Source organism: Etheostoma cragini, chromosome 12 (assembly GCF_013103735.1).
Source record: "Etheostoma cragini isolate CJK2018 chromosome 12, CSU_Ecrag_1.0, whole genome shotgun sequence".
Taxonomy (NCBI): Eukaryota; Metazoa; Chordata; class Actinopteri; order Perciformes; family Percidae; genus Etheostoma; species Etheostoma cragini.
In genome coordinates, this window is record NC_048418.1 from 17590061 (window position 1) to 17603557 (window position 13497).

At 44.4% G+C, this 13497-nt stretch overlaps 1 protein-coding gene across 3 annotated transcripts in view; it reads left to right on the plus strand.

Moving 5' to 3' along the window:
- Window positions 1-2778: 2778 nt before the first annotated feature.
- LOC117953612 (ephrin type-B receptor 1-B) overlaps window positions 2779-13497 on the plus strand; it is a 168103-nt gene continuing 157384 nt past the window's right edge. For all 3 annotated transcript variants that reach the window (XR_004658649.1, XM_034886790.1, XM_034886791.1), the window contains exon 1: window positions 2779-3046. Coding sequence is in view for 2 of the 3 variants with exons in the window: in XM_034886790.1 (XP_034742681.1) it covers window positions 2986-3046 (61 nt within the window). In the remaining variant the exon portion in view is untranslated. The remainder of the gene's footprint in view (window positions 3047-13497) is intronic.

Genomic DNA, 13497 nt, shown 5'->3' on the forward strand with positions numbered 1-13497 from the left:
ATGACTGTGGCTGGGACTCACTGGTGAGTCCTGACCCTCTATTTGGGGAACACTGGTCCAGAGCACATCTGTATTCAGCCCTGGCGCTGCTCTCATATTGTCAATGGCCAGCGCCCAGACACTTGAAGATGGATGAAGCCAAAGCCCAGCCTAATAACCAGTCCATCCCCCCAGGGTGGCTGTAGCACTACACTCCTCTGTCACCTGGGTCCCTGCACTGTCTCCATATTGACTTAGGCATTTCATTTTCATCCATTCATATTAATCACCAGACATATACCTCTCCAGCTTCCACTGTCTCTGGGAAACATCTCTGTATTTCATGTATGCATGTTTCTGCCTTTCTTATTATGTACTAGTGTACTCATCCAGCTATTTAGATGTGTATGTCTCCTTTCATCAACTATACTTATCTTCTGTAGGCTACTTCTGTGTCACGCATATAAAAAATGAGTATGAGTAAATATGCTGTTTCCATAAAATGCACTCGCCTTTTCATCCTTAAAAGGTATTTCTTGTGTACGACTGGTACTCTCTGTTCTTTATGTTGTGTTGTATTTTCTGCCTGACTCCATGAAAATAGAACGATTGTGATCTTTTGTTTTTCCAGAAACCAAACGGGAACCACGAAACAGGAGACGGAGAGGAGAAATGTTAAGGTCATGGCACATTGGTCACGGAGAGAGACCGGTTGGCGGTTTACAGGTTAAAAGCACAATAACTTTAGGGTCAGCTGACAGAACGCAGGTAATGGATAACATTTAATCAAACCCAAGTCAGAGAATACCTTGGCTGGAGAGGTTGTCTTTTTATTTTGTCTTGAATCTTGTCTTGAATGGAGGAACTGAGAAACTATAATAGAGCTGGGATGCTGGACTTACAGGCTTAACCACGGAGAGAAAAAATGAGGCCACAGAGAGAAAGAGAGGCTCTCTACAATGTTTTTAGGCTCAGTATTGGTATTGGATTGAGGCTCTTGAGCTGAAGTAGGCAAGTACTTGTGCAGCTTTGTGTGGATCATTATCTGAGTGCTGTGTGGGTGAGCGACTGCACACAGATTTGTGTTATTGTATGCATGCGTTTGTCTGTGTGCGCATTGTGAGGGAGGATGTGCTACAGCAGCAGCACTATTGTTCCTACCTCTCCTCACAATCTTCCTTCCTTCCCCCCCTCAGGGTGTGGACAGCAAACAGGGACAGATTGCTGCGTGCTGCTCCTGTATTTGGAGATGACCAGTAGAGTCAGAGGTGATGATGACTATCCTGGTGGAAAAAAAGGGCAGGTGGCTGTCTTAGGCCTGTATAGCAGCCAGCACCAGGGGCCATGCTGTGCTGTGCTGTGCCATGCCACACTATAGCGCCACTCCTCACCACACCATTAAAAATGACAAATGCTCTCATCAACTGCTTTCCCAAGTTGGCAACCGCTGCCTTATGCTCCTGAAGCACTGTGCATGCCCCAATTCATCAGCTGGCCTTTGCCACAGTTGGAACAACCATTTATTGAGTGTGAGTCACTTTTCATTTACAGTGTGTTTGATGTTTGTCATTGTAAAGGTTAGGAGTTGAATCGCATAGAGGAACAAAAGACAGATGTAGTGAAAACAGTTCAGACTTGTCGGGGTGGGGTGGGAGCAGCTCATACTGAAGTGTGAGTTTAAAATCCACTAACTGTGGAATAAAATGTTAGCTCTCCTTTTATAAAATACATATTATAAAGCCCCACTGTTCAAGTCATTCATTAAGTCCATACCAAGTAAAGCCGGTAAAAAGTATCTAGGCCAGTATGTTATGAAGGGACAGCACTGAAATATTAGGCCAACCAGTGGCCCCGGGTAAAACCGGGCCTACTCAGGCTGTAGATTAACAACTCCTTCCCTATTCTCCAGCTCCAAGGACTTGGGGGGACAAATCAAGCCCAAGACAGGTGTATGGTATTGGGCTACAGCGCGGCAACTGCCCCCTTTCCAAAGCTGAGGCAGACCTCGGTCCTCTGTGTCCCTGCAGGGAAAAGCCCATTGTGCGTACCATCTGTTGCAGCACACGTGCACACAAAAAGAGGTGACAGGGGCAAGGGGGGGGTGAGCTGATGTGCAATGCCTGTTTAATATCCTCAGGAGGTGCAGTTGAATTTGCTAAAGCTAAATAGCAACATTCTCAATGCAAAATGGGGTTTGCAATTGTGTGAGCAAAATGGGTGAGGGAGGCTGCCAGACTGCATACATGACAATCCAGACATTAAAAAACAGTAAGGTGTCAACTCAGGTAAAAGGGTGGTGTGGGGGAGTTGGCAAACACGCTGTCAGTTTAGTGATGAAAGAAGAAGAAACATCATTGTAAGACATCCTTGTGATTTTTATGAATTTAAAATGTAATATCCTAAATCAGGATGATATTTATTCGGGCTATAGGGAGAGTGACCATGCCATGTGGAAGCCTGAGAACTTGTATTAGCAGGATTGTTTTGAACCACTGGCTGACGGACCGTTGAACTGTACCGTCGTTCAGATCTTTTCCCATGGGGGTAGGCTTGGCTCTGTAGGTGCTTGGGGGGTGCATTGGTTGTAGTCACCCGAGTGGTGGTGCTATTTCCCTTCAGTGAAGCGGACGCCGCTCCAAATAGGTCAAGGAAAAGTTTTGTGTTTTCACAATGCGTGGTGGGCGGAGCGGCGGGCTGGTGATTGGTTAGTGAGTTGCAGCTCCCAGTCAGTGATTGGCCCCGGCGTTCTAATGGGGTTGTGAGCAGGCAATAGTCGGGTCTCCCCCACCTCCTCCTCCTCTTCCTCCCCCTGCTCCGTGCACCCCTCAGCCCCAACACTCCGCTCTTCCCCGTTGCTGATTGTCACACATTGTTTACTACGGTTTGAAATGTGACTCAACAACACAGGCTATCTGCTGGAGTACCGCTCTGACAACAGGGATTCTTTTGACGCGCGCCGTGCGTCTTGGTTATTTGGGGACAGGCTGTGGCGACTACCCTTCTGCCATGACAGTGGATTTGTTTGCGCTTTTATGCGTGCTGGTCATCACGTCCTCTGCGATGGAAGGTAAATAAGAGATTGGGATTATACTTGTTGTAAATATGGAAATGCTCCTGTCCAAGACGCGCGGTGTTGGGGATGCTTGCAACGTTTTCCGTTGGCCAGCGCTGCGCCTCTGGGATAGGATACAGGGATGTCATACACGTGGATCGCAGCAGATTGTCCCCTTTTATTTCAGAGCTGGTCAATGTGAAGAAATACACTTTAAATGTCTTTAATACTCACATACGGTAGTTTGTTAGGGGTTAAAGGCGCTCTTGTAAAACACTGTTTTTCCTCACTCTTTTATCGCCTTAGTTCTGTACCACAAGAGTGCGAACAGGACCGGTCTCTTTCATAAACTGTTATTTTAGATTCTCATGATCCCAATAGTAATTAGTTTCTCTCAGTGGGAAGCGAACGCTGCATTCTAAGCCCCCCCCCCAAAACCTCCAAGGCTCCCTGTCACCTTTTTCATTAAAGAGTAAATATGAAACACTATTACTACAAGCCCCTGAGCATCACTCTGTGGCATTTCAAATCGCTGAGAAAAAGTCTCTTAGATTGTGGATTGCACTGATTGGAAGCCTCCCTTTATCCTGGATTTTGTGCAGGTGTAAATCTCTCTTTTTTCCCCTTATTGGAAATCAATCTTTTAAATAAAAAATAACACTGCCTCTCCCCTTTTCTCCGACTGTCCCTGCCTTTTTTCTCTTCATCCATCTCCATTCTCTTCCCTCTCTTTGTCTTTCTGCATCTCCTCCTCTTTTTCTCATTTCTTTCTTATGCACAGTCCTCTGGACAAGCGGTAGTAGCTAAAATCTCCTCAGTTAAACACGTTTTTCATTTCCGCTGAGGGACCCAGGGGACCGAACACTGGGCTGTAGCCTTAGACGTTGGCTGAAGGATGGAAAACCCCAGCAGCATCCTGGATATAGAGTTTCTTCTCTCATTTTATTGTACAGTAGCACATTGTCTCCAATAAAACAGACACAGGAACACATCAGCTTCCCGTGGCGGTCTCTATCTACTCCCCAAAGAATAAATAAGTCAATTAGAAGCACAAAGAAAATTAGTTTTCTCACATGCAGCTTTTCCCTTTAATCATTTACAACTCTGCTCCTGGACGGCTCCCGTCTCCAGCTGTGCTCTGCTCTGTAATTCGGCAGTGGCTTTCTTGTTTGTGCTCATCAGATTTCAACACAGCTATGGATACCGAGCCCAGGCCCAAATTGCTACCTCGGCGAGGATGGATATTTTGAGGTTCAAATGTTTACCCAGTGTGAAACTACATCAGAAAAGTCAATTCAGAGAGATGAGTGGAGGACGGGAGGTTGGAGGGATATTTCTGTGCAAGGAAAGGGGTGTGGGATTATTTTTCCTATAAAAGATGGGATCAGAAAGAAACAGATGGCCACAGAGATGGCCCCTGAGTTACCTCGGTAACAAGGATGAAAGTGATTTCCTTGTTTTGGTCGCTAATTGAAAGGAGGTTGTCCCATGGGCAGGTTAAAATTTTCACTGATCTGAACTACAATCTGTTGCTCATTCATTGTGTGTGTGTGTGTGTGTGTGTGTGTGTGTGTGTGTGTGTGTGTGTGTGTGTGTGTGTGTGTGTGTGTGTGTGTGTGTGTGTGTGTGTGTGTGTGTGTGAGAGAGAGAGAGAGAGAGAGAGAAAGAGAGTGGAGCCATTGACCACATTATCCCTGTCTCTTCTGTCACCCTTAATCTGATCAAGAGTCCAAATCAACCGATAATCACATATGGTCAGAGATCTGTGTGTGCGTGTGCCTGTGTGTGACTTGAGAATAAGAAGATACCATGACCATATGGACACATACTTGCGATATATTAAACAGACTATTTCACTAAATGCAAACACTTACAATAAACTCTGCACACGTCATCGATGGACTGATGACCTGTGAGTGTAGAAGTGTAAGCTTGTCTTTCCGAATGCGATGAAGGACCAAACTTTTGATTCTAAAATGAACTATGGAACTTAGAACCTTTTTTTGGAGGGGAGGGCTTTTCTACAGACAGATAGAAAGGGGAAAGTGCGACGGAATGACACACAGCAAAGGGCTACAGGGCCGCTGCAGAGGACTGAGCCTACATAGGGCGCACACTCTACAGGGTGAGCTAGATGTCGCCCCGAAGATATCGGATTGAAACTTGAGGCAGAGCTACCCAGCACACACTCAATCCCACACGCATGAAGGCATGATATCAGTAAAGAGGAATGCTTTCACTGACAATTTGTTGAAGGGGCCGTCAGACCTACATGTAAAGCAAAGGGCTAACGGAGAGGAGAGGGTGAACAGGGATTTGCACGCCATTAGAAAAAGATGCATGTGCAGTGCTCTGTTTCACCCTCATTTGTCTTTGCTGTCCATTTTGCCCATCATCTTCTCTCTGCCTTCTTTCTTCTACACTTCCCTTTCCCCCCCATTTCTCTATCCCACTCTGTCTTCCATAATTCTCTCCACTAATCTCCCCGATCCTCCCTTGTCTCCCTTATCTCGTCTTCTGCTCTTTCTCTCTCTCCGCGGTGTGCCGATGGTTCTTGCCAACAGCAGCAGTAATTCTCCCCTACTTACAGAGCCCATTGCTTATTTCTGTTTGCCCTTAAACCAATTAGACGTGGATAAGCCCGCTCATTTAACGGCCTGGAACTGGCTGGTGGAGGTAAGAGGAGCGGAGGCAAGGGGGATGAAGCAGCGGCTGAAATATAGACAAGGGACATTAAAAAAAAAAGACTGATGAAGGGAAGTCAGCGAAACATTACGCAGGTTTTGCACATGAGTTGCTGGCGATTGGAGTTAGTTATCTGACATAGATACATGTACCACTGGGGTAGAACAGCAGCAGCATTAAGTTTAAGTATGATAAGAGTACATTAGTAATGCACTGTAACCAGTCCTTAAGGATGCTGTGTTAAGTACCTGACCTGTATTATACTATGGTAATGCCTCATCCTCCAAGCAGATGGAAAATATTGTTGCTTCCTGAATAAACAATATGAATGATAGCTTAAGCATCAGATAATTGTTATGGAGGTCAGAACCGCAGACTGTTGATATACATTCATTAGGACCATTAGAGCGAGAGTGGCATATTGATTGGGAAGGTTGGAGGACAGAGTGTTGAAGGGCAGGTTCCAGCTCCCGTCTCAGCATGTTGCTCCCTGCTGAAGTGTCCTAGAGCAAGAAACTTACATGGCTCCAGGGGCACTGTCTCCCACTCTGACCCCCCTGTGGAGAGGTCACAACCAGCCTCCATTCTTCAGAAAGTATCACATTAAGGCTAATCTGTTGGCGAGTTGTTTTTTCCAATCAGAGCAGCTGGAAGCTAGAAAGGGAAAGCTAACTTTGCAATGCTAACACATGGCTTCGTCAGTTCACCGTTGTACTGTGTGTAATGTGGTTTGGCAAGACTCTAGAGGCGTTTGATTGTCGGGTGCATAGTAGATGAGGTTTTCTGCTTCCCTCTGATATTATCATAAACCCTTCATGCACCTGATTGGACCAATGGACCACTCGCCGGGCTGTTATTGAACATTGCTTTGTATTTCTAAACTAGAAAAAGGCACATTTAATCTAAAATATCCACTGAAATCAGTCTAAAATAAGCAGTGACCAAATCATGTTTCATTTGAAGCACACTGCACACAGTTTAGTCCAACTGAGCTCTGAGTGATATACACTGGCTTTGTGAGGCCAGTGTAGTAGCCTATTGAGTTAAGAATTCTCTACTACTCAATGTGGGTTGTGTGTGCGTGTTAGCTCGCCAGCTGTGCAGAGGAGACAGCCTGTGAAAAGACTCCTGTTGAGTCTCTAATGGATGTGAATGCAAGATTGCTCCTTTTCCCTGCACTATTTCAAATGGTTAGAAAAGAGAAAAATGAAAATATCAACGCAACACAGGTCCATGGGGTTGAGGTGGAGGGACTGAAAAGACGTGAAGGACTGTGTGTGTGTGCTTACATGGTTACACAAGTGTATTTTGGCCACGAGCACAGTACTACTGACCTGGGACCACCTGAAGTAGAATTCAATTTTCAACTTGTTTTGTACCGCGTTGTGTGTATTGTACGTTTGGGCGCCTGCGTCGTCAGTGCAGTAAAGCCATTATGGCTGGCAGGGGCAGCAGATGTAGCCTCATTCCATAACGGAGGCTTTATTTTGTCCACAATGAAAATACTACTGGGTGTTAAGGTGTGCTTACACAGCCTAGTAAGCTATGAGGACCCAGAGTGAATATCCCTGCCTGCAGCTCATGTACCTGCAGTGCTGTAAATGTATCGTGCTTGCATTCAGGCAATGTTGCAAGAACATGTTGTGCAGCTTCTTTTCCAATAGGGTTTTTCATATATTGCAGCAGACTTTTTAGTGCGTATTTTCTCTTGGATAATATGAGTGCTGGCTCCTCAATCTCTCTCTCGCTCTCTCTCTCACACACACACACACACACACACACACACACACACACACACACACACACACACACACACACACACACACACACACACACACACACACAGAGCCCCCCTCACAGCTCACCTTACCCCAGAGACATCTGAGCCTCGGGAAGGCCAGATGGTGGATGCAGGTTGGGGGTTAGTATGCATGTGCACATTTTTGTGTACATCTCAGTGTGAGAACGAGTGGTACCAAGGGAGAACGGGAGAGGGGTAGAGCAGCATGCACTATAGTGTTTGTTTGTTGGTCTCGTTCCATTCCAGACTCGTGTCTTGTTTTCTTTCTCTTGCCGAGCGGATATTTTATGTCTTTACTATGTTGTCCTCCTGTGTCTTCCACACATTCCTGTGTCCCGAGATTTGCAGAGGAGATGCTATCAGCAGTGTTATGTTTCTCCCGTGCTGCTTCGTGCTTGGCCCTTATCAGACCAGGTGGCTGACTCTGGGATGAGGGCTACGGCCTTATCTGTCCAATCTTGAGGATAGGCAGACCCACTGCATCAGCAACATACGAAACACATTAGAGCACAGGAGTGAAAGCGGTGACGCTTGTGACACAGTTCAACCTCAAACTGTGTGAGTCATCTGTTTCCTGGTAAAGCCAATTCTCTCAAATGCCAAACAAACAACATGGATACAGGCACACACATACACACACACACACACACACACCCACGAACATACTCACCAAGACTTAATGTGCACAAAAGCACAAACTTACAGATAACGAGGGATGGGGATCGTTAATTGTTATTGATATTGATATTGATACCATTTTCGAGACTGCTTAAACAATCTGAGTCTTTATCGATGCCATTATCGCTACTTTTTCTATTATTTGGTAGAAAGTCGAGACGACGCATTCTTAATCTTAACATAACTAGGGGGGCAATTCAAAAAGGATGAATTAAAATAACTTTTAACAATAACTTCTTTCACCAGTAAATTGCGGTTAAACGACAAAAACAGATGAGAAAAGGGTCTTTTACAATAACTGTTAATGCATCAATATTTCAAGTAAACGCAACTTTTAGCCACGTCTGTGTAGTATATCCGACAACGTCAGGGACCAGTTCTAGGTCTTTTAGCTCATACCATGCTTTGGTGGTGATGGCACAGTGGTTATGACGGACACCTTTGGTGTGGGAGACCCGGGTTTGTTTCCCTGAGCAAGACCCTTAACCCCTTTGCTCCTGAGACATGCAACCGCTGATATATATATATATATATATATATATATATATATATATATATATATATATATATATATATATATATATATATATATATATATAAATCATTGTAAGTGGACAAAAACATAAGCAGTAATGTGATAGCTTTAGACTGTTGGACGCCATGCTGTTGGATTCCTCCACAGTGAAATACAGTCACACCACAACGTTTAGCTGTCAGTGTTTGAACAGTGTTTAATCCAGCTGCTATCTAACGGTAGGATAACGTTACCTGCTGCCAAGTGTAACGATAGTTTTAACTTACGTGACATGCAATGCTTCTGTTGCCTCTAACATCTGTTTTGAAGTATCAAAGAGCATTTAAGAGGCACCGAAATCTGTGTTGCTATTTCATTTGGTAGATACTGGTCTTTATCTATGGTCTTCATTAATTTTTAGACATAACGTTATAGGATCTACTAGTCTCCATAACAGTATTGATAAGCTCTGACATTATTCATTTGGTTTTGAGAAATTTGAATAACAAAACCGGGTCTTGAGACCCATTCCGAGATATAACCCTCTAAGCCACAGTGGAAAATGGCAGTAAGTCATTAATTGGGAGCAGTGACCCAACTTTCCCACCACTCAAGGATGGTGGTGTGAAAAATGGGCTTTGTTCTATTCCTTTTCTGTCTCTCAGGCTTTTGTTTCCCTCCATTATCACCTGTCCTAGAGATTGGGTGACAGCAGGAAAAGGGGAGCGTCTTCGATATTCGTTGAGTTAAGAGGTGTAAAGAGAAAGCATTGATTATCGAGTAATATTTCCCGATGTTCACGCAGCCTGGCTCCTGGGGCCTCCATGTTTAAAGCCCATATATACCGTTTCTCTGCAACCCCTTGACCCATTTAGCCCCTGTCCACCCCAACCCTGCCTAAATCAGCTCTGGACAGTTCAGATCCACAAAGGCCTGTTGTCAAATCAACTTCCTGACCATTTCTACTTGCCTCCTAGATTGTTCTTTTTTTCTTTCTTTTTTATACAATGAATTTTAATTAAATCTGAGAGTAGTTGCAAGCTACATCCCCTTCTCTCCCACCTCCTGTCTCGAACCTTCCAGCGTGGGAATAATTGGTTCTTTCTACCAGCTTGTCTCTCTCTCTTTCTCCCCTCCTCCCTCCCTCCCTCCCTCACTTGCCTCTTTCCCCCACTCTTTTTTTAGTTGGAAACATATGCATTTATGAAGCATTATAGGGTTTACTACAAGAAGGGGAAAAAAAGAAATATGAGTCTGCCCTTCTGTAATAGACACAGCATTGGCAGGGACAGGAAGAGGGTTAAGAGACTGTTGGGGTTGTAGTCTTGTAGGAACAAAGAGCTTCATTTATGATAGTTCTAATGAGTCTGTTTTTGAATCAGGCCCAGAACGATTTCATTTGACTTTTAAGCCCTGCGGCTCAGGCTTAAGGGCTACAGGCAGGAAGGCTGCGGGGCAGAGGCTGACCAAGAAGTGGGAGGAGGCAGGTAGAGTGATGCAGCAGTTTTGTGAGTGTGACTTTCAATGTGTGGGAACCATTTTAAAGTCTACAATCAAACTGATATGTCAGAATATAAGATAAGAATATCGGCTTAGCTCACTGTGCACACCAGACATTATCTATTCTGCATATCACCAATCCCTCGCTTCTCGCGCTTAAATATCCAATATAGGAAGTGGTTGCTGTACAGGGGGAAGAAACAACAACGTTGTGGTCCTTTTTGCATTTTAAGTGAATCAGCAGCCCGGAGGAATTAAAGGCAGAACGTTAATAGGGCTGAAATTACGGATGGTGGTGGAAGCTGCTCCACTTCTGATTAAATAAAAGCCGGCTCCTCCACAAGCTGGTTCTCGTAGGGACTGACACACACACATACACACACACACACACACACACACACACACACACACACACTCACACACACTCACACACACACACACACACAGAGCTTTGATGTGCAGAAAGGAAATGAGTAAAGACGAGAGCTAAGGGCTCGGGCCTGGGGCCTGTCCCATTATTAATGAGTAAGTGCCACTGCCTTTCCCAGGTTCAAGACACGTGGACATATTTCACCATTCGCCTGCCCTTCTTCTCACTATAAATGTAATCTCTTATTAAGCATTGACTTCTTGGCAAGCGTGGGGCAGATAGAGAGAAATTGTGCATAGATATCTGTGTCTCACTGCGCGTGTCTGCGTTAGCATGAGAAATGAAAACTGTGTGGTGGAGAGAAAGGAAGTGCCGGCGCAGTTCAAAATGGAATGCCAGCTTCTGAGAGGGACACTGATGGGCCAGTAAGTAGCAGTGGTGGGAGGGCAGTTTTCACCCTGCATAACACTAAATCCCTCTGCCAGGCACATTGCTGCCTGTCCTGTGCTGTCCACTTCTGTGGCTCGATAAAAAGAGAGCTTTTTGGAGGTAATTAACTATTGATTCGAAGCATAGAGGGTAATGGGAGATGAGTGGACAGCATCTTGATCTACCAGCCGTCGCCTGGCTGGCTAGAGTAGCTAAACTAGGAATCCGAGGGAGGGAAAGAGGCATTTCCCTTAAAGAGCCAAGGTCATAGGTGGGGTAGGGCATCGTTTTGATTTAAACAATTCTGATTCCAATTCCAATTACTCCTTTCGATTCTCGTTTCCGATTTTTTGAGGGGGTGGAGTTGAAACGGGTCTCATGCTTATTTAACAGATAAGATGAAATTCAGTTTTTCATCAATTGTGATTTACAGTTTTACCGGGCTTTTTCAGTGTAAAATAAATCCTTGCTTTAGAGCCCTGTTTACTGTGCTCCATGGCTGCAACACAGCAAGCGCCTAGGAGTACGGTGGCTGATATGGAAAACATAACTTGCTTGTGTTAAATTTGAAGCAGGATTCAAAACCCATATTTTCAAAGGATTCCAATCTAAAAAAAAGAAGAAAAAAAAAGAAAAAGTTTTTGAAAACGGTTCCAAGTTGGAAGTTGGTCTTGATGCCCAATCCTAGTCATCCAATCCTAGGTGGTTTGTTTGGATTTCAATTTCTGTTCCGTGTATTTGGGCAGAGAGAGTATAGGGGACAAAGCAGATAAGAACTGAGCCTGGGAATGTCTGTTTGAAATTGTGAGATCAGTTTTGCCTATCAAAGTTCAATATTACTGAATATATTCTCCCAAGTTTGCATTTTTATTGTATTCGTGACAAACTGATCCCAGCCCATGATGGCCTGTTGACCTCAGCCTCCCCTCTATGAATAGTTAAGGAAGTCAGTGCCAAGAGGACTCATTTTTGATGTAATGCAACCTGAGGTCACACTACAACCAAACCTCCTCAGGTAATAAATCTTGTCCCCTATTATTGAGCATGTACTTCTGGCAGATGCACAAATAATAGGAGAAGAAATGACCCACAGAGACGGTGAAGTATTCCTTCCCTGGTGTTTTCGTCCCTCTACAGCTGGATGCGCTACTCTGAACTGTTAGAGGCGTGCTAGAGGACAAGGATAAGGGCTCATTTGTGCAATAGAAGAGAGGCGAAGAGGGACAAAGAGACAGAGGGGGAGAGAAGGATAGGCCTAAATCTGCCTTATTTGTGCTAATGAGGAGGCTGGTGGTTCTGGCTACTAACCCTTAAGCGCATCCAGCCATTTATAGTGTGTTTGTCTGCATGTATCTTTTAGAGTCTGTGCATGTCTGTTGGGAGTGTAATTTGCCTTTTCTTTAAATCGCTATAATGAATGATGTGGAGAAGATTGTTAGGCGCCAGTGAGTCAAGGAAAGTGTGTGTGAGCTTGTTTGTTAAGGTTGCTGCTAAATCTACAAAGGATGTCTTGATTCAGCTAGTCACCACAGCGGTCATACACTCCTAACCTAAACCTGTTCTGTAATGGGGCTCACTGAACAGTATTAAATGCATGCCCCTCCCTTCTATGCCTTTTTTCCTAAGAAGTCTTTCCCCTCCCTGCTTTCTCCCAAGGCTGGGCATTTAAAGCGGCATGCCTTTGATGTGAGCTTCACACACTGTTAGACACCCACTCATCAGATTGACACTGATGTCTGGGTGGAGTCAGTCCATATCCAAGAGCTTGGGAAATGAACTGCTTGATTATACTGTACACACATATGCCATGCGCTCAGGTAGTTTTCAATAAAGTAAAGTGGAATGTGGACGTGAATGAACAGATGTACTCCTTCAGATGCAGAAATGTTCCTCTATGGCCTTGCTGCTGCACTCAGCTGATGGTATGTCAAGATGACATATGACAATGTTACCAATAAGCTGAGCTGAATGTAATTGTGCAGCGGCTCTCCTGTCTCACATCAGTTCGAGAGGAAACTCAGACAATATCAAAAGATACAGCCTTGTCTTATACATAATGAGATATTATTAATGGATAATATCCAATGTTGGCCTCTTTTCTCATAAATTCCCAAGCTAAATGCACTCCATCACAGCCTTGGGTTTCTTCTACAAGTTTAGTATATGATGGAGGATTTCTAAAGGCTTAACTTGTCTGGCTGTTATGTGTGTGTAAGTGTAAATCGCATTCAATTCTCACAAATTGCAACATAGATTGTGTGTGTGGATGTTTGCAAGTTTATGCATGAGGTCTAAGAATTACTTAATGTAACAATTACACTAAACATAAAAGCAATACTTTTGCTAAAAGGGTTTGGCTTGCCACTCCGACACCAATACTGTCTGTCATCATGATGTCCAATGCAAACGTTACATAGTTGATTCATGATTTAATCAAAACATGGCAGAGGCGCAGCAAGGGGTGGCTAAAGTGTGTAATTTAATAAGCA